General features: G+C 36.3%; 1 protein-coding gene across 1 annotated transcript in view; it reads right to left on the reverse strand.

The window, feature by feature from the left end:
- CRISP1 (cysteine rich secretory protein 1) overlaps positions 1–15,294 on the reverse strand; it is a 31,895-nt gene extending 16,601 nt beyond the window's left edge. The window contains exons 1-3 of the mRNA XM_040473744.1: positions 14,944–15,294; positions 7,973–8,034; positions 1,318–1,446 (exon numbers count right to left, since the gene is read on the reverse strand). Coding sequence (XP_040329678.1) covers positions 1,318–1,446; positions 7,973–8,032 — 189 coding nt within the window. The 5' untranslated portion in view covers positions 8,033–8,034; positions 14,944–15,294. The remainder of the gene's footprint in view (positions 1–1,317; positions 1,447–7,972; positions 8,035–14,943) is intronic.
- Positions 15,295–19,242: the final 3,948 nt, after the last annotated feature.

Consider the following 19,242-nt stretch of genomic DNA (forward strand, 5'->3'; position numbering starts at 1 on the left):
AATAAATAAATAAATAAATAAATAAATAAATAAATAAATAAATAAATGAGTTAATGTAATAAGGTTCTAAAAGAGTGCCTGTCAACAGTCAGCACAATATATATGTCAGTTACATCACTCACAATGCAAGACTGACTATGATAGCTACTGATTTTTATTGTTTTGTTTGAATAACACTTTTGATTCTAAGATGACCAAGAGATAAATTTCAAAATAATATTTTTATTCACTTACTTTCCACCCTTTTTCATTTCCATGAGAAAGCTGTCCTTTAGAATCACCCTCCAGAGCCTGCACTATTTCTAACTCTTGTACCTTAGGTCCATCCAGGGTTAAAGGAATTGGGATAAAGTTGCCCAGAAACCTGAGGGATACTTCTGGGAGATAATGAATACAAGGCTAATCACCTGGTACATCTGAGACTGCCCTGAATTTGTTTGTTTTATAGCACTTAATCTGCTCACACAGCAGGTTTATAATGGAAAGACCATTAGTCTTATCTTTTAAGGTGCAAGGGAACTGGGAAATAGATTTGTCAATATTTGTTTATCTGGCAGCACCCCCTGACTTAGAATCTGGACATCTTGCTTCTCAGGTGAGTGTCTAGCCTCTGGGCTGCTCCCCAGTGAAGACAGTTATGAAACGCCTCTCTCACTTAAAGCTCACTATGCTGACAATGCTGGCTGGCAGCTGAGCTTCAGCTGGGAGCTTGTAGTGGTCTCTACCCCAGACTTCCCCAAATCGGGATCTCAGACAGTGGGGCCCAGGAATCTGTGCTTTACCAAGTTGTTCAAGTAATTCTTAGCACGCTCAAATTTATAAAGCACTGTCCCAGGGTATATTATGAATGGAGTTAGACTGTCTGAGTTGGAATTGTTGCTCTGTCATTTAATAACTGTGATTTTGGGAGAGGGCATCCAGGTAGCTCAGTTGGTTAAGCATCTGGCTCTCAATCTTGGCTCAGATCACGATCTCATGGTTTGTGAGTTCGAGCCCCACATCAGACTCCATGCTGGCAGTGTGGAGCCTGATTGGGATTCTATCTCCCTTCTCTCTCTGCCCTGCTCTGCTCACACACGCTCTCTCTCTCTCTCAAAATAAATAAATAAACTTTAAAACCAACCAAACAAAAAATCACTGGTTTGGGGAAAGTTACATACCTTCTCCATGCCTCTGTTTCTTTTGCTGCTAGGTCAAAGTTTTCTTTGGGAAGACCAAACTTTTAGTAGATTGAAAGTGAATAGAAGTTAAGTAAAAGCTCAGTTAACACTATTACTACTACTGACATCATCGTCGCTGCTATTTAATTAATCTTACCATCTTCAGCATGTTGCTGGCTGATGGAATTACCCCTCTCCTGAGGTTGTTATGTACAGTAACGATTTCTTCTTGGACAGTTGCCAATTCAGTGAGGAGTGTGTTGTATGGAACTGGAGCTGGTTTTGCCTGTTACCAGAAAGCTATTAATTAGTGTCGCTTCTTCCATGTGCAATTCGTCTTATATAATATATCACTGGCAGACCTATAGCAGTATGAATTTGTGGTTTATATTGAATAAATCACGATCTACAGCATTTTAAAATTTACGATAGCTCAGGAGATTAGTTTCCATTTCTCCTGTGCTATTTCTGTGGGTTTCTGAATGTCATCTGACATTTTATAAGTCTATAGCATAATGCACTGGATGCTCTGTGATTCTTTTTTCCCCCCAGTTTATGATTGGTACTTAGGGCCATGTTAAAGCACTTTTTATCAGGCAATATGAATCACAGTGGAAGATATCTTGATTCCCTTCCTTGGCTCCTTCCCCACCCCATTTACTGTAAGTGTTTTCCTTGTTTCCCAAATAAACCACTTGCACTTGAATACAATCTTAAGGATGTGTCTAATCTAAGCGTTTCATTATTGAATACAAAGCCCCTACTATCTCCAATTCAGAGTCTATATTTTTATCTAATGCAAATGAAAAAAGCATTAATGTTTACATCTGTATGTGTACATATAAAGTAGAATGCAAATCAGCTACAATCTAGAATTCCTGACTGTTCTTTTAAGCTGTTTACCTTTTATCCTTCAACTAACAAGAAAACTAAATGACCTTAATATTTTGTGTTAGCATTTGGGGAACCTGGGTGGCTTAGTCCGTTAAGCATCTGGCTCTTGATTGAAGCTCGGGTCATGATCCTCTCACAGTTTGTGGAATCGAGGACTACGTCTGGCTCTGTGCTGACAGCATGGAGCCTGTTTGGGATCCTCTCTCTCCCTCTCTCTCTGCTGCTACCCCACTCACACACTGTCTCTCTCAAAATAAATGAATAAACATATTTTAAAAATTAAAAAAATATTTTAGGTTAGCATTAATTGCTATAAAAAGCAGCTTCATTCGTGTCTATGTTATGTATCACATTTACTCATGCCTTTTACTAAAAAAAGTGGCAAAATCTAGGTAGTATAATTTGAGTAGTATCTATTTATTCCTCAGCTCCACAGGGCTATCAGCAGAGTTTCTGAATGGATGAGATCCAACACCATACCTTATTCAAATAGAGTAGTTATTGTCATTTACTTTATGCCAACATAAAATGGTACGGGGGAAAGGCAAAAATATGAAATCCGGAGGACCCCTCTAGAGACTGTCCCCTGTGAACATCATTTTCAAAAACACATTCATGTGATGCTGTTTTCCTTTATACTCCAGGTAGCTCTAGTCTAGACTACAGGAAAGGGGGGGAACCCACCAGAATCCCTTTACCATTTCCAAGACATAACTTCCCTTGCTCCTCTGAACTCTGCTCCACTGAAACTCATGACATATGGCTCTACCCTCTCATCACTGACCGTTTACTCTCCTATGACAGTTTCCCTATTACTTCCTCTCATTCACAGAAATTGGGTCTCCTGAAACAAATTCATCCTGTCCACCCATTTCTTCAGTCAACTCAAGGACTGCCGCATTCACATGGATGACTCCAGCCACCTGATATCTCAGGCCCCTTGAATGCTCCCTCTCTTAGATGGTTCCTCCAAGTGTCTTTAGTCTCCACCATGATGATCATAGTCTATATCTCATAATCACTGCCAAGTGCCATACCTCCCAAATCCCCTGGGCAAACTTTTCCCTGCCTCATCAGTTCCTGCTCTTCCAAGTTGCCAAGGTCAATCACTCTTTTCAACATATTCTAGCCTTCTAGCTCATCATTTTCTCCATGTCCCCGCCCTTGAATTTTCTTTCTTTTCTATTCATGTACTCTTATTTCAACAACTCTCTTGCTAAAATATCGAATCTTTTCCCTGCCCATCATTATTTAGGAACACCCCCACTTTGGATGGGACCAAAAATTTCTTTGCCTGCATGGAGTCAGATGAGCATTGTCAGAAAAATATCCCACAAAATGACAGATATTGGTGTCATCCCAAATCAGGATTTCTAATCTCAAATTGCTCGTTAATTTTTCTCATTAATTCTATTAATTTACCACGTTAACTCACTTTGTCTTTTTCCACAATGTTATTGTAGAACTTGTGCACTCTACCTCAGTAACATTTACTTCTCTCGGCAGATTGTGATATGTGCTAGTTTCCTCAGTAAAGAGACAATATCTGATGATAGCTGTTTTAGGTTTTCTTGGCCAGTCTACCAATCTGCCTATATCTGTTCTCATTCTTTCCCCCTTACCTTTTGTGGTACTACTGAACAGGTCATACTTTGTTGTTGTTGTTGTTGTTGTTGTTTGCTGTTGTTGTTGTTTTTAAACTATTTTATTGAGGTATAATTGACATGTGAAAGCTATACACGTTTAATGTATACAATTCAAGGAGTTTGGGTAAGTATACACTTGTGAAACCATCAAGACCATAAACAAACAAACAAACAAACAAAAAAAAACAAAAGACCATACATAACAATCACCTCTCAAAGATTCTCCCTGCCCCCTTTATTATAACTATTGTTATTATTTTGTGTATATTGTAAAAACATGTAACTTAAGACTTACCCTCCTGGCAAATTTAAAACTGGATATCCACATGCAAAAGAATGAAATTAGATCCTTATACCATAGATAAAAATCAACTCAAAATGGATTAAAGACTTAAATGTAAGACCTGAAATCAGAAAACTCCTAGAAGAAAACATAAGTATAAAGTTCCTTGACATTTGTCTTGGCAAGCACAGACAATAAAAGTAAAAATAAACAAGTGGGATTATATCAAACTAAAAAGCTTCTGCACAGCAAGAATTGTTTCCTTAACAATCAACAAAATGAAAAGACAATTTAATGAATGGGAGAAAATATTTTAAGCTATATACCTGATAAGGGGTTAATATCCAAAATATATAAAAACTCATATAACCCAATAGCAAAAAAAAAAAACAAAAAAAAACACAACCAACCAAACAAACAAATAACCTGATTAAAAAGATACACAAAGGACCTAAACAGACATTTTCCCAAAAAAGACATATAAATGGTCAACGGGGTATATGAAAATGTACTTAACCTCATTGATCATCAGGGAAATAAAGGTGAAAACCACAATAAGATATCACCTCAGCTATTAGGTGCACTATTGTTAAAAAACAAGATTTCAAATGTTGCAAGGATGTGGAGAAAATGGAATCCTGATACACTGTTGGTGGAAATGTAAAATGGTAGAGCCATTATGGAAAATAGTATAACAGTTCCTCAAAAAATGAAAAAAAAAGTCATTCTTTCAAAAGCTTTGTCCCCAGTGTTATTTACCCCATTCTCTTCCACATTTTCCCAAATTTCACATTACTCATTATCTTTCCAGTATATCTTCTACCATTCTTTTGTCTTGGTCCTTCCCACTGGCATTTACTCATAATCATGTTGCTGGTAACTTAAACAAACAAAACTTTGCATTTATTCCACTTCCCCACTCAATCACTGTAGTTTCTACTTTCCTTCCCTATCACAATTTCTGAAAATGTTGCCCATACTGGCTGTCTGTAATTTCCCACCCTCCAGTAATATAGTCTGCATTCACCCTTCCCCCACTTATTCCAGTAAAACAAAAGTTCTATAGTAGGAGTAATATACCCCGTCTCAAGCCCCTCTTCTTTTCCCTGGAATTAAACAAGTCTGGAGAAATTTCTGGTTGTCATGACTGGGTTGGGGCGAGTACTCTGCCATTTTGTAGATACAAGTCAGTGATTTTGCTAAACATCCTGAAAGTTTCAGGCCAGACTCCCCTGACAAAAAATTATTCCATACAAAATGCCAGTAGTTCTGAAGTTGAGATATTTTGTTTTGAAACAGCTCCTATTAAGGTCACAACAAGCTTAATTTGTAAGTTCAATATTCTTGTAATGTCTTCATTCTACTCGATCTATTGGCTGCTAACTCCTCTGACTAAGCTCTCAGTATAGAAATAGTCTTTCTCTCCATGTAAGGGACAACACATTCTCTTCATTTTTTCTCCTACCTCTCAGATTTCTCTTTCCTCACCTGGACTGACTATGGCTATAGCCTGACCTCTTACTGGCCTCCCAGCCTTCAAATACATACCAACCCCCCCCTACACTCTCCTTCCAACCCCTCTATCCAGTCTTCCACAATCCATTCTGCAGGAATCTACCAGAGTAAATATTTTACAACACTGACACAATGGGTCTCTTTCCTGTTAAGTCTTTCAACAATTTCTTAGAAAAACTAAATCTTTTATAAGGTCTATGAAGATCTTGCTGACTTCTCAGCCTCTACTTAAGACATGCTCCCCTACTTTTATCTGCTTTTGTCTCAGTGATTTTCTTTTAATTATTGTAATGTGCCAGCTTCTGTTCTGCCTCAGAGTATTAGTCCAAGCCTGTCACTTTGTTAGTATCCTCTTTTGGCTTGCTCTACTAGGTGATGACAATTAACCCTTCAGATCTCAGGTCTACCACCACCTCATTCCAAGAGAAGTCTCTAATTACCTCAGACAAGATCAGATCTCCTTATTACCTGATCACGATTTCCTGTACTTTTCCTACAAAGATCTTTTTGTGTAACATCTACTAGATTCTCACAGAAAACTATATCTCAGTAAAAAGTGATTTTTGTCCAAGTAGATGCCTACTATCTCAGTAAACTCTAACATTGAAGGGGAGTTTAAAATAAGATTCAAGCCTGGTAGTCTATTTGGTCTCTACTTGGAGTCTAAAAAGGGAATATATCATACTGTTTATTTTCATTGGACAAAGAGGAACAGTTTGTTTTTTACTTCAACTAGGCTTAATGTTTAAATTTTATGTAATGAATTTGTGTTTGGGGCTTAATTTGTTTTATGGTTTTTTTTTTTTCCTTTAAAATTCTTAAGCCTTGGAACACCTGGGTTGCTCAGTCCATTAAGCATCCTAGTCTTGATTTTGACTCAGGTCATGATCTCACAGTTTGTGAGTTTGAGCCCCAAGTCAGGCTCCTCACTCTCTGAATGGAACTTGCTTGGGATTCTGTCTCTCCCTCTATCTGTGTCCCTTCCCTGCTCTCTCTTTCTGTCAATATAAATAAATAAACTTTAAAAAATTCTTAATTTTTTAATTTTGCCTTAGTTTTCTGAGCAAATTCTCTGTAAAATTACATGCAAATATTCCAATAATTATCTTTCTATAGAATGTATACATGTTGTTTTATCAATGCCTTCAACCCTTTCATATTTTTCCTTTTTATTGTTGGTCAGTAAATGGACTAGGCTCTGGTTGCTTTGATGGGAAAGTGTTCTACTTACCTGCTTTTTGATCTGGGCTTTTAACTTTGATACTGATTCCTTCTTTCACATGGCAGCCTGAGCCAGGCAGTCTCCTAGAACGTGAGCTAAATGACCTAGTGACCTAGACTAAACCAACCCAGACTATGCTTTAAAGGCAAAGGTAGCGTTCTTGCTGCCTTTCTTCTTTCCCTCTGATGGAGGCTATGTTTAGGTTTTCCTTACTTTGAAGTGTGAATATCCCCCCTTCATACTGTGGAAGTAAAATGGGAAGATAATCAAAGAGAAGGAAGGAGAACTCTTCTTTAAGACTCTACTTCCAACTTACTAGAGCATTATTGAGTATTAGACAAGAGGTCTATCTGGTTTCTCTTTGTGGAAGAGGTGTGAATAATAAGACCCAAATCAGCACCCCAATAGTCTGATGTATATAGATTTTTTTTTCATTTATAAAATTAGATGCCTTCCAATCTTGACTTCTCCGAGCTAGCCCATGAAATCATAGAAATCACTCATATGTGTGCTCATCATAAAAATATTTTGGATATGTTAAAAAATGTAATTTTTAAAATATCATAGAGGCTATATAGAGATACATATTATTGGGTGATCATAAAATCCTAAGGCCCTATACCTTATACCATTGAATGTTTTGTTTTTATTTTGTAATATTGAAGTTATTGCCTTTAATAAGTAGTAGGATGCAGACCTCATATATTGACTCCATTGCTTACAGTTCCTCACACTTCTCTTCTTGCTGTTCACACCTTTCATTTTATATTTAATTTTGATGTATTTAATTCTTGTTATAGTCACAAATCAAATAGTTCAATTGGGATATGGAAATACTTACTTTTTCTGGGTTAAACAAAATCCAAACAATTTTTTTTCCCATTTAATCATAGAAAATGCATGGATTGGCTATATGCTCTACATTCTCAGCTTTTTTAATCATCCAGAGAGGCTGTAAATGAAATTGGCATGAGCCCATGGAGCTAAACTGGTTAGGTTTACTTTCAAGCTCTGCCACTTGCCAGTATTCTGACAATGGCCACATGACTTCACCTCCCTATGCTTTGGTTCTTTTCCCTGCAATACGAAATTAAGAGTGGTACTTGCATGCTAGAGTCTATGGTGAGACAGAGGTGAGTAAAGGGCATAGCATCCACACAACAATGTCTATAATGAAATGAGTTCTACAGGAGGAGCTCTTATCCTTTCCTGGAAAGTAATTATGAAACATATAATCCTCACATACTCTTACAATCAAAATAGTCAGGAAACCAGCAGTGGCAGCCAAATACAATAAGTGTTTCATTGTCATGCCTGAAAAGAAAACATAAATTTAGGTTATTGTCAACTCCTAGAATAATGTGTTATAATAAAGCTTTTTTCAAACCACTTCTGCAGTACATTTGCATTTTCTGCAAAAAGAGTCCTGTAGGATCAGAACAAAATTGAATATGTTAGTCAGTGGAACCAACAGAGGAGAACAGAACTGTGATTTGAAGCATGGTAGATTTCATGTCTTAATCCCCTGAACCTTTGGATATGTTACATTACATGACAAAAGAGAATTAAGGTAGCAGATGGAATCCAAACTGCTAATCAGCTGACTTTAAAGTAAGGAGATTATCCTGGACTATCCGTGTGAGCTCATAAGGGTACTAAATGTGGAAGAGGGAATCAATGTCAGTGATGGATCGTGAGAAAGACTGGACCCACCCATTGATAACTTTGAAGAAAGAAGAGACCATGAGCTAAAGAATGTGGGCATTCTCTGGAAGTAAGAAAAGGCAAGGAAATGGATTCTCCCCTGGTGCTTCCTCCTTGAGTCTTGATTTAGCCTGCCCAGTGAGACCCATTTGGACTTTTGACATCTAGAACTGTAAGATAATAAATTTGCATTGTCTTGAGACACTAAGTTTATAATAATTTGTTACAGTAGCAACAGGAAAATGATATAAAAACACAACAGGATTATATTTGAATTGTCTATTACCCACAGAGAAGAGATGTGATCATAATACTGGTAATTTATATGCATGACTTACAAATATTCTGTGTATATGATCACTCTGCTGAGAATGATCAGGAAAATCAGAGCTAATATACTCTTTCCTTTATTTCTGTTTGATAAGGTAGTTGACTCTAGGTTATTAAATTTAGCAAATGTATGTTATTAAATTTGGTTAACACCTTCTTTTAATAATCTGCCAACCTTATTTCTGAATCAGTCCTGCTGGGTTGAAAGCAGAAAAGGCTAACAGTTCTCATTTTAAACAAAACTTTCAAAGAACAGGTTAAATGATTTGTGCAGAATTTTACACATGATAATGATTGGCCATTGCTTTCAACCTTCCCCCACCCACTGCCAAACATGATATGAGGGGAATTCTGTAAATAATCTTTTACATAATCTTTAAAAACTCCAGTAAAACATATTCCCCCTGAGTTAACTGAAGAAAAAATAAAATAAAAGGAGTTTCTGCAGTATAATAAGTTGATATATATACATTAATATATGTATACATTAATATATATACATTTTATGCATTAATATTTGTACCCACCACACTGAGGTGTTATTATTCCAGTTGGTCCCCATTATGAAGCTGTCTATAACTTCTGTTGTTGCATTTTCTGAGAATTTTGGGGTGGGGGTGTGTATGCTCATTATCTTAATTGCTATGATGTTTTCTTGAGTACACACTAAGATGTACCTTAATTATACCACAAAAACACTGTTATAAAAGGTTTAAGAAATTAAAAAAATATATCTGGTTCACACCAGTCAAACAACTTGTTTGTTTTGAGGCCATTTACATTTAGTCTTTCAAGTATTTTTTTCCTTATATACAAATTTAGTACTTAGATTTCCTCGTAAACAAATAATTTGTATAAAATATTGTATCCTATTTTTCCAAGAATTTCAATTTATATATTTATTATTATTATTATTATTATTATTACTTATGTATATTTTAACATAAGCACCAAGCCATTTTTAGGATTTTTTTTCATGAGTAACCATTGGATTTGTGCTCCAAAATTGAAATCAATTGAAATCTTTGGAATTTTTTTTAAGATGACATAAATCTAATTTTATTTCTAAGTGTACCTGATATATAATAGTGTTTAATAAATATTTAATAAATGAATTAATTTTTTTTAACGTTTATTTATTTTTTTGGGACAGAGAGAGACAGAGCATGAACGGGGGAGGGGCAGAGAGAGAGGGAGACACAGAATCAGAAACAGGCTCCAGGCTCTGAGCCATCAGCCCAGAGCCCGACGCGGGGCTCGAACTCACGGACCGCGAGATCGTGACCTGGCTGAAGTCGGACGCTTAACCGACTGCGCCACCCAGGCGCCCCATGAATTAATTTTTGTACAGGTGAAAAATTGGCTATTTCAGACACACATGCCCATGCAGACACACACATACACACACACACACACACACACACACACACACACACACGTGTGCATAATCTGTCAATTCACTATACTGAGATACAATAAAACTCATACTGATCCTGGAGTTAAAATACTAGCATTTTATCCTAGGCTCTCCTATTATCTATGATGCTGGCAAATACACAAGTTCTGTTAAAATCAACTTCCTTTTGTTTAGAATGAAGTCCAATATGCCAGAGATACAGATGGCATATCACGGCTATGTAACGCAACCAGTTCTTTAGAGTTTAATTACTTTTTTTTTTTTTTCAGAATGCTGCAATCTGCTTAATGGGCTTCATAATCCAAGTTTAAAAGCATATCATATTTTGTAAATGGCTTCTAATTAATTCTGATAAAAGGCCTTTGAAAACATACAGCATTACCCATATTATTGTAAATGTATAAATACAACCTGGATATTTTACATACAAATATAATATATTTCTTCTGTCATAAATGGGTGAAAAAATCATTGTTCTATGATATAAGATGCATAAGGAATTTGATACAATATTGTGTAGTGATGATTTAAAGCCAGGATTTGTAACCCACGCAAGAATTGAAAGCAATCACAAGATAACTATTGTGACTCCTGAGAGTGATCACGGGACAATTAGTGTCAATGGGGATTATCGTTATTTTAGCATTTTTGGCTCCTTCAAAGAGCTTTGGTTTTTTTTCATTAGCATATAATTTATTAATAACTAGCTACAGCTCCTTGGTGACTCTGTGTTGAAAATCTTTTATTTATTTATTGAGGTATAATTGACATATAATATTTTATTGGTTTCAAGTGTACAACATAGTGATTTGACAGTTGTATACGTTGTAAAATGATCACTACAATAAGTCTAGTTACCATCTGTCATCTTACCAAGTTAACACAATATTATTAAGTATATTCTCTATGCTTTATTCCCTAGGAATTATTTATTTTATAGCTGGAAATTTGTACTGATTAATCCTTTCACTCATTTCACCCTCACAACCTGCTCCTCACCACCTTCCTCCTGGAAACCACTTATCTGTTCTCTGTGTCTGTGACTCTAGGGTTTGTTTTTTAGATTTGAACTAAAAGTGAAATAATGTGGTATTTGTCCTTTTTTGTCTGACTAAGTTTACTTGGCATAGTTAAGGGCAAACTAAGGGCAAACTCAAAGTTAAGGACAACTAAACTGGAGAGTAATGCTAAAATAGAACCCTCAGATCCTGGACCCCAAGTTTTGGCTTGAGATTTATGAATAGGTAAAATGTGCACACTCAATTCTTCAGAGAACAGAGGCTACAAGGAAAAAAGGAGGATACCTTTGTTTATTGAAGAGTCAAATATGCACTTGGAGCAACTGAATCAAAACATGAAGGTAAAGGTTAATAATCAGACATTGGTAATATATTAAGCATTTTTTAATAAGGATTGAATCCAGGTAATTATGAAACTATATCTGTTAGCCAAGAATTATTATGAAGTACAGATTTTGGGGCCTGGATTAGACCTCAGAGATAGAGTTCAAGGGTCAGTCTAAAGGGTTGGAAACAGCAGACAATAGGCAGAGATTTGGGCAAACAGGGAATCCTGCAAAAGTTATCCCACACAAAGGTGAAGACATAGAGGTTAGAATTGGAGAGCATGACTCAAAGGTCGAGTAGTGGTTGTAGGGGTGGAGAAATAAGTGAGTCCAGGGTGAGAGGGTCTGGGGACCCAGACTGAGGCATATTCACTAGAGAATTAGATCAGATTGATGGCTGGGCCTGGATCAGTGCTAAACTCCAGAATGGTCTAAATGATTCCCCATTGCCTGGATAGCTGCAAACCTCAGGACCAAGTAGGTCATGTTAACCAAGGAATTATAGTTACACATACCCAAGGAAGTGCACCTTTTCTGAACAGAACTATTATGGAAGCTGCAGAAATATTACCTCACTGATTTCAGTATCAAAACCTACTTAACACAATTATTTTATATGCAATAGATAATTCTAAGCCAAAACTCTTAAAATATTTTTAGATAATAATACCAGAAAATTGATATACTGATTATTTAAATTATTTTTCTTATATTTAAGTTTTCCTAGCAGAAAATGAGCAGAATGTGGATATTTGCAAGTTAATATTTAGTAGAAGGAAAAGGCTGAGAATTGATTACTGCCCTCTAGCAAGCCCTTGGGAATATATTCTCACATATTAACTTGGCTAGACCATGACTTTCCCAGAAAGCATTTACACAAAGAGGCCCTTCCTTTCCTGAACCAAAGATGTAGGGAGAATAAGCTCTGTAAAGGAACATATCATCAATCTTTTTTTCTTTGCCTCTGTGAATTTGTCAATTAAAAAAAATTACTAAGGTAAAAATTACATTTTGTAAAGTACATAAATTTTAAGTATACAGACTGATAAATTTGTAAATATGTACATACCTGTGTAACCACAACCCAAATCAATAAGTACAGTAGTTCTAGCATTATTGGATGTAGAGCATCCTTTATTCCCCCTTTCAGTCAGTAAGTCCCAAGAGTAAAAACCATTCTGATTTCCAGAGCTGTGGGTTAATTTTATTAGTTTGAAAATTCATATAGGTAGAATATATATTTTTAGTGTTTAACCTCTTCCCCTTAATAGGCCTATGAGACTGATTCATGTTGCATGCAAAGCTTATTTTTGTTAATAGCTGTGTAGTATTCTACTGTATGCAGACAATATAATTTATTTATCCATTCTATTATTAATGAACATTTCATGTATTTTCAGTTTAAATCTATTATGAATAAAACTTATATAAACATTTTGTCCATGGGTCTTTTGGTACATATTAGTATTCACTTTTTGGGAGGCATATATATACCCAAGAATGAAATTATTGGGTTATATGGTATACATATGTTTTCTTTTAGTAGGTACTATCAAAGAATTTTCCAAAGGAGTTCTAGAAGTTAATACTTTTATACTTCCATCAACTTTACATCCTCACTCATACTTGGTCGTCTCAGCTTTTTTTTTTTAAATGATCTATTATGTTTTGTAATAGTATTTATCACAGTTTTTAATTTGTATTTGTCTAATTGCTAATGATATTGAACACATTTTTGTATGTTTATCAGGCACTTTGATACCGTCTTTCATAAAGTCTCTGTCAAAGCTTTTGCCTGCTGTTATAATTAGGTTGGCTGTCATTATTATTACTATTATTATTATTGATTTGTAGGAATTCTATGTTCTTGATATAAAGTGTGGTGTTTAAATGGGGTATCTCTTGATCAGATGGGGACCCCAGATGTAGGGTGATGTGTGGGTGGAAGCCAATGGCGTTGGAGGTTAAAGAATTCACTCAAGGCAGAACAAAGGAGATAGTTTATGGAACACACCACAAAGAAGCAGCAGGCAGGACAGTGGAGAAGAGACTGTTTGCAAGGAGATAGTGGGAGACTTTGACTCAGGTCCTGATCTCACAGTCTGAATTCGAGCCCCCACTCAGGCTTTGTGCAGACAGCTCAGAGCCTGGATCCTGCTTCAGATTCTGTGTCTCCCTCTCTCTCTGCTCCTCCCCCACTAGTGCTCTGTCTCTATCTCAAAAAATAAAATAAAATAAATTAAAAAATAAATAAAAAATAAATAAATAAAAAATAAATAAAAAATAAAAAAAATAAAGGGGAAGATGAGGAAGTAGTGAAACTAATGGAATCTTCCCTTTATTGCTATTTGTGCCTAGATGTAAGTAGCCCATTGGTTAGTTAGGGCCTAAGGATATTTTGAAATGGGTCACCTGATGGACCTGTTTGTATTCAGCCAGTTGGTCACTATGGCCCTTTCTACATTCCATTGCTCAAGCCTGTTTGACTAAAAGCAGCCTATACATGAAGTAATTGTCAAATGTATGTGTTGCTAATATCTTCTCTTAGTCTGTGGATTATTTTTTGAAGTATTAATGGTATCTTTTGTTAAACAAAAGGTCTTAATTTAAATATGTCGTTTATTTTTTCTTTTTATGGTTAATGTGTGTCTATGCATGTGTGAGTGAAAAAAAGAGAGAGAGAGGAAAAGAGAGATCCTATTTAAGAAATTTCAATCATCCCAAAATCATGAGTCATTAAGCTATTTTCTTGTATAAACTTGATTCAACACTGATGGAAACATCCCAAAGCTGGAAGACTTATACTATCAGATATCAAGATTTATTATAATGCTGTAGTAATTAAGACAAAGAACCATAGGTACAAGTATAGATATGAACCAAAGTAATTCAAGTCATATAATGGAAAACACAAACAGATTCAGGTATATACTTACCTGATTTATGGCAACCCATGAAATGCCTGGTTACTCCCCTTGGTAAAATTTGAAACTAGCCTGCCTTCAATTACAAAAGAGACAGAGGCCACTGCCTTTTGAATATGACTGCCTGGTTATTTTTGCAACAGTGTCATATAGTTTCTGAAATATGAGATATCTACCTTCATTCTTTAAGATCTATGTAACTAGATGGTAATTGGCCCTCCATGAAAAATAGTGTCTTTGTGCACTGCCACAAGAAGTTTATGAGAATGATCTGAATTAGTAATATTACCTTATATTTGTATGGTATGTCTAAGTATATTAATCCCCTTATTAAAAGCATGGAAATAATAAGCATTTCCTTCTGGATTATAATGGATAGTGTTAAGATAAGACTGCATATAATCTCTTATTTAACATCATGACAATCCAATTAGGTACTCATTTGTCATTAACCTCACTTTTCAAATAAGTAAACTGACACTTAAAGACATTATATAACTTACCCAAGTTTGTACAGTTTGTAAAATTCAGTGTCCTGATGAGAACCGGATATTTGGCTACATGGTGTGCCCTTGCTTTAAACAATACTCTGCAGGGAAGATTTGCTCTATGAGGAAGTCAGTGCAAGGAAAATGCTTACAAGAGATCCGAGAATTTACAGCAGACAAAGGGTGAGTGTATAATAATCAGAACAAAGCTAAAGACCATGAAGATTGCAAATCATGATAGTGAAGGCATTTCTAGTTTAGAATCCAGACAACGTCATCAATGGACCTCACCCATCTTAAACTTCCTCCTGTTGAAGGAGTTTCAAAGATTAGCTGCATAATTCAGTGGGGCCACAATCAGATAACAAAGCCACAATCAGATACTTAAATGGAAAGAAGCCTCATGGCCCAGATAAGGGAAGAAATTTATCAGCTTTATTACATTCATACATGCAATCACTCAATAAATATTTATTGAGGCATTACTAGGAATCATGTCCTCTTTTAGACACTGAGGATACATAGAATAACCAAACATTGGGGCGCCTGGGTGGCGCAGTCGGTTAAGCGTCCGACTTCAGCCAGGTCACGATCTCGCGGTCCGTGAGTTCGAGCCCCGTGTCGGGCTCTGGGCTGATGGCTCAGAGCCTGGAGCCTGTTTCCATTTCTGTGTCTCCCTCTCTCTCTGCCCCTCGCCCGTTCATGCTCTGTCTCTCTCTGTCCCAAAAATAAATAAACGTTGAAAAAAAAAATTAAAAAAAAAAAAGAATAACCAAACATAAACCGCACAATCTCATGAAGTCTGCAGTCTAGTCCCTGCAAATAGTATATTCAGTGCATTTATGGCAGCTACACTATAAATGCCTGGCACTTTGACATTCTGGGAATGAAAAGATAAATAGTCTACTTTCCTCAGGATCTTCTTGTCCAACAGGAAATCCACATGCAATATGGGAGCATTCTATTAGAAATTTGCCCAGAAGTTACGTAGCAACAACTAACTGAAAAGTCTGGATATTCTAAATTTTATTATGCTACATACTAAATAGTAAAATATTAAGTACTCCAGATTTTATCTGAGCTAGATGATGATGAATAAATAGGACTTTAACAGCAAAGAAGGATGGCACAGACAGAAATAATCTTTGAGAGGAGAGAAACCACTATGAAACTAATGTAATCAGATGTTTTATTATTCTGAAAATTTGTTTTATTATTCTGAAAATTATTCTGAAATATTATTCTGAAAATTTGTTATCTGAAAATTCTGAAAATATGGGTGTGTGGCCATTTATATTGAAATCTCTATCTACATCACATACTGGTATTGTTGCGGGATTTTTTTTTACCACAATACTTGGGATTCGTTGTCTCGTGCTTTGAAGAATGGAGAAATAGACACAAAATGAGCAGCTGGTAAAAGTTTATTAGAGTATAAGATCAGAAAAGAAGAATAGTATGAAAGTTCTCTTTAGCAAGAGAGATATTTGAAAGTGAATGCCCAAGGACTATAGGCAAGGGTCTTTGTTTTATAAGGTTCTTGTCAGCTCCTCTTTCCATTCCCCCTTGTTTATTCTCAGGTTCTACCCTTAATGGCTGGACAACTCTTGCTGGGCTGTCCATTCCTGATTGGCTCGTTTCCATTGTATGAGGGGTTGTCTATGGCCATGCCTTTCCTTGTGAGTCATAGATTTTATGGTCTACTTACTTTTAGTCAGGTCTTTTGTTAATTCCTGAGAGAAACCTGAGGGGGAGTAGGTGGTGTCTGTTACATTCTTAAGAGGGACCTTAGGCCTTGGTGGGGGGAGGGGGGTAGTTTGCTGTGGTCAGACATTCCCATAATTGTTTCAAAATATATCTTTTTCCTCCCAGGGACCTCAGGTCCTAACTTTCCCTCTCTGCCAATTTTATCCTATCTTTTCCTATTATAGGATCTTTTTCTTTTTTCTTCCCCCCACCTCCCCCACTGTGGAATTTGCTTTGTTCCCTGGAAGAAAGAAGACATTATTACTTAATAATAAAGTTTTCCTCAGATCTTTCCTGAGAAAGGTTTGTGGAATATTTCAGGGGACAAAGTAAGATAAAAAGTGTATAGTCATGAGTTATTTTGTATTATGTGCTGAGGCAAAGGAATATGAAATAAAAATAACAGAGATTGGAGGCTCTTTGAGACTAAATTTTCCAGTCTTGCCAAAGAGTTCATAATGAATCCCTGGGAAACAGTCTGTAGGGAAGGAGGACTAACCATTCAAAAATCGCTCACTGTAGCCATACAAATACTTTTGTTGTTGTCAATGGGAGATTGTATTAAGCTGGAAGCGCACCAGAGCTCATCTATAAATCCTTTAATATTTTGCAGACAGAAAATTTTGGATGATTTCAGAAGTAAAACTCACAAATTACTGAGCCACTTTTTTTTCTCCCACATTGTAAAAAGAAAGCTGGAAAAGAATTCTGCTTCTTCATCAAACCAGCATGGTTTATATATTGGGAATGTATGATTTGTCATTTATGTCTTCCTACACTGTTATTTATAAAGAAGACTGTTGATTCAATCCAAGTCAAGTGTTTATGGAAACTTAATTGCTTTGGTTTTATCTGCTGGTCCTGTCAATTCCTGGCATTGCTCTACCCAACACAATGCTGTCCGTATTTATATCACTGATGTCTTCATATAGAGTTGCTATCCAGCTTCAAATATGGTTTTAAAGGAATTTGGGAAGTGTTGGAAAGCAAAGAATAACTTGATTTGCATGTGAGCCCCAAACATGGATGCCAGTTGGCTGCTTCTGCTCACATCTCTCCTATTTTCATACATTGTTCTTTTTCTGTTTAAGCTTCTCAGCATAGTAAGAAATGATCTGCAGTGGCTTTTTTTCTAAAACAAAAAATCAAGACACATTGGTCTAACATATGATATAACAACATGATGGAATATTTTTAATTGGAACTATCCCAGAAAACCCTCAAGAGATAGATGAAGACTAATGTGTTTGTAAGCACATAATGTTGATTCAAATATATGCATTTAAAAAAAACTGTAGGGGCGCCTGGGTGGCGCAGTCGGTTAAGCGTCCGACTTCAGCCAGGTCATGATCTCACGGTCCGTGAGTTTGAGCCCCGCGTCAGGCTCTAGGCTGATGGCTCAGAGCCTGGAGCCTGTTTCCGATTCGGTGTCTCCCTCTCTCTCTGCCCCTCCCCCATTCATGCTTTGTCTCTCTCGGTCCCCAAAAAATAAATAAATAAACGTTGAAAAAAAACTGTAAAAAATCAATTATTTTCTTAAAAAACAACATATAACTGCAGAAAAGTAAGAAACAAGGATCTATGTGTTAAACATGACTTGAAAATGGTGCTTGCACAAGAACAGATACACACATTATGGATGTAACACCTGAGGGCGAGAGTCAACCTCATAATATCTTCCATGTATGCCTTTTTTGACTGCACTACACACACACACACACACACACACACACACACACACACACACAATTCCAATTCAAAGACTTCACTCCCATTTTTTATTGGCCCCGATCTCCTCTCTCTTCTCTTCCCCCATGGTTGAACTCTTACCTACTAAAGACCCATTTGAGGCAAATCACTTGTTCACATCACTCAGGAAAATTGTATTTATGCTTCAGTCTTTTATGTTGCAAGGACTCAACGACTCTAGACTTGCCTGGAAACATGGCCCCACCCATTTAAAATTTTCTAGACACTGTGAAATCCAAATATTTGTCACACAGAATAAAGTCAAATTAATTTTTTGAATTTGATTCTAATAAACCTCCTGGATGTCACAGCCCTTTGAAATTTTCCCCTTCTTGTTCTATAATTTATAGCTCCTGTAGGGGTGGAAGACTTTTCCCTTTTTCCCTTCTAGCATCTTTGGCTGGTTTAATAATTACATTGATATAAGACATATTAACAAGAACAAAACAAATTTCATATGTACTGGAGCCCCATAAAAATATGAGACTCATGGGCAATTGAGGTTTTATATTCCTTCCTGAGCTCCTTGGACAAGGGAGTAGGAGTCTGGGGCTTCAAAGGGAAAGAAGACAATTCACAGGAAGATGACAAAAGCAAATGTTTGGTAAACAGATGTTTGCCCTGCCCATGCAAATAACTCTTTCTGATATAAAAATTTATCTAAGGTAATAGCTCTCTTCCTGCTATAGATCGCCTATCTAAATTCTTTTAGGCAGTTAAGAGAGAGAAAAGGTTTACCTGAGCCTAATGGATCTTAATTGCCTTCAGTTCAAAACCACATGACAAAGTGGCACGTTTTGGGGTCACATATTCTGTCCT

The sequence above is a fragment of the Herpailurus yagouaroundi genome, unplaced genomic scaffold (genome assembly GCF_014898765.1).
Source record: "Herpailurus yagouaroundi ecotype Mexico unplaced genomic scaffold, PumYag 139, whole genome shotgun sequence".
Lineage (NCBI taxonomy): Eukaryota > Metazoa > Chordata > Mammalia > Carnivora > Felidae > Herpailurus > Herpailurus yagouaroundi.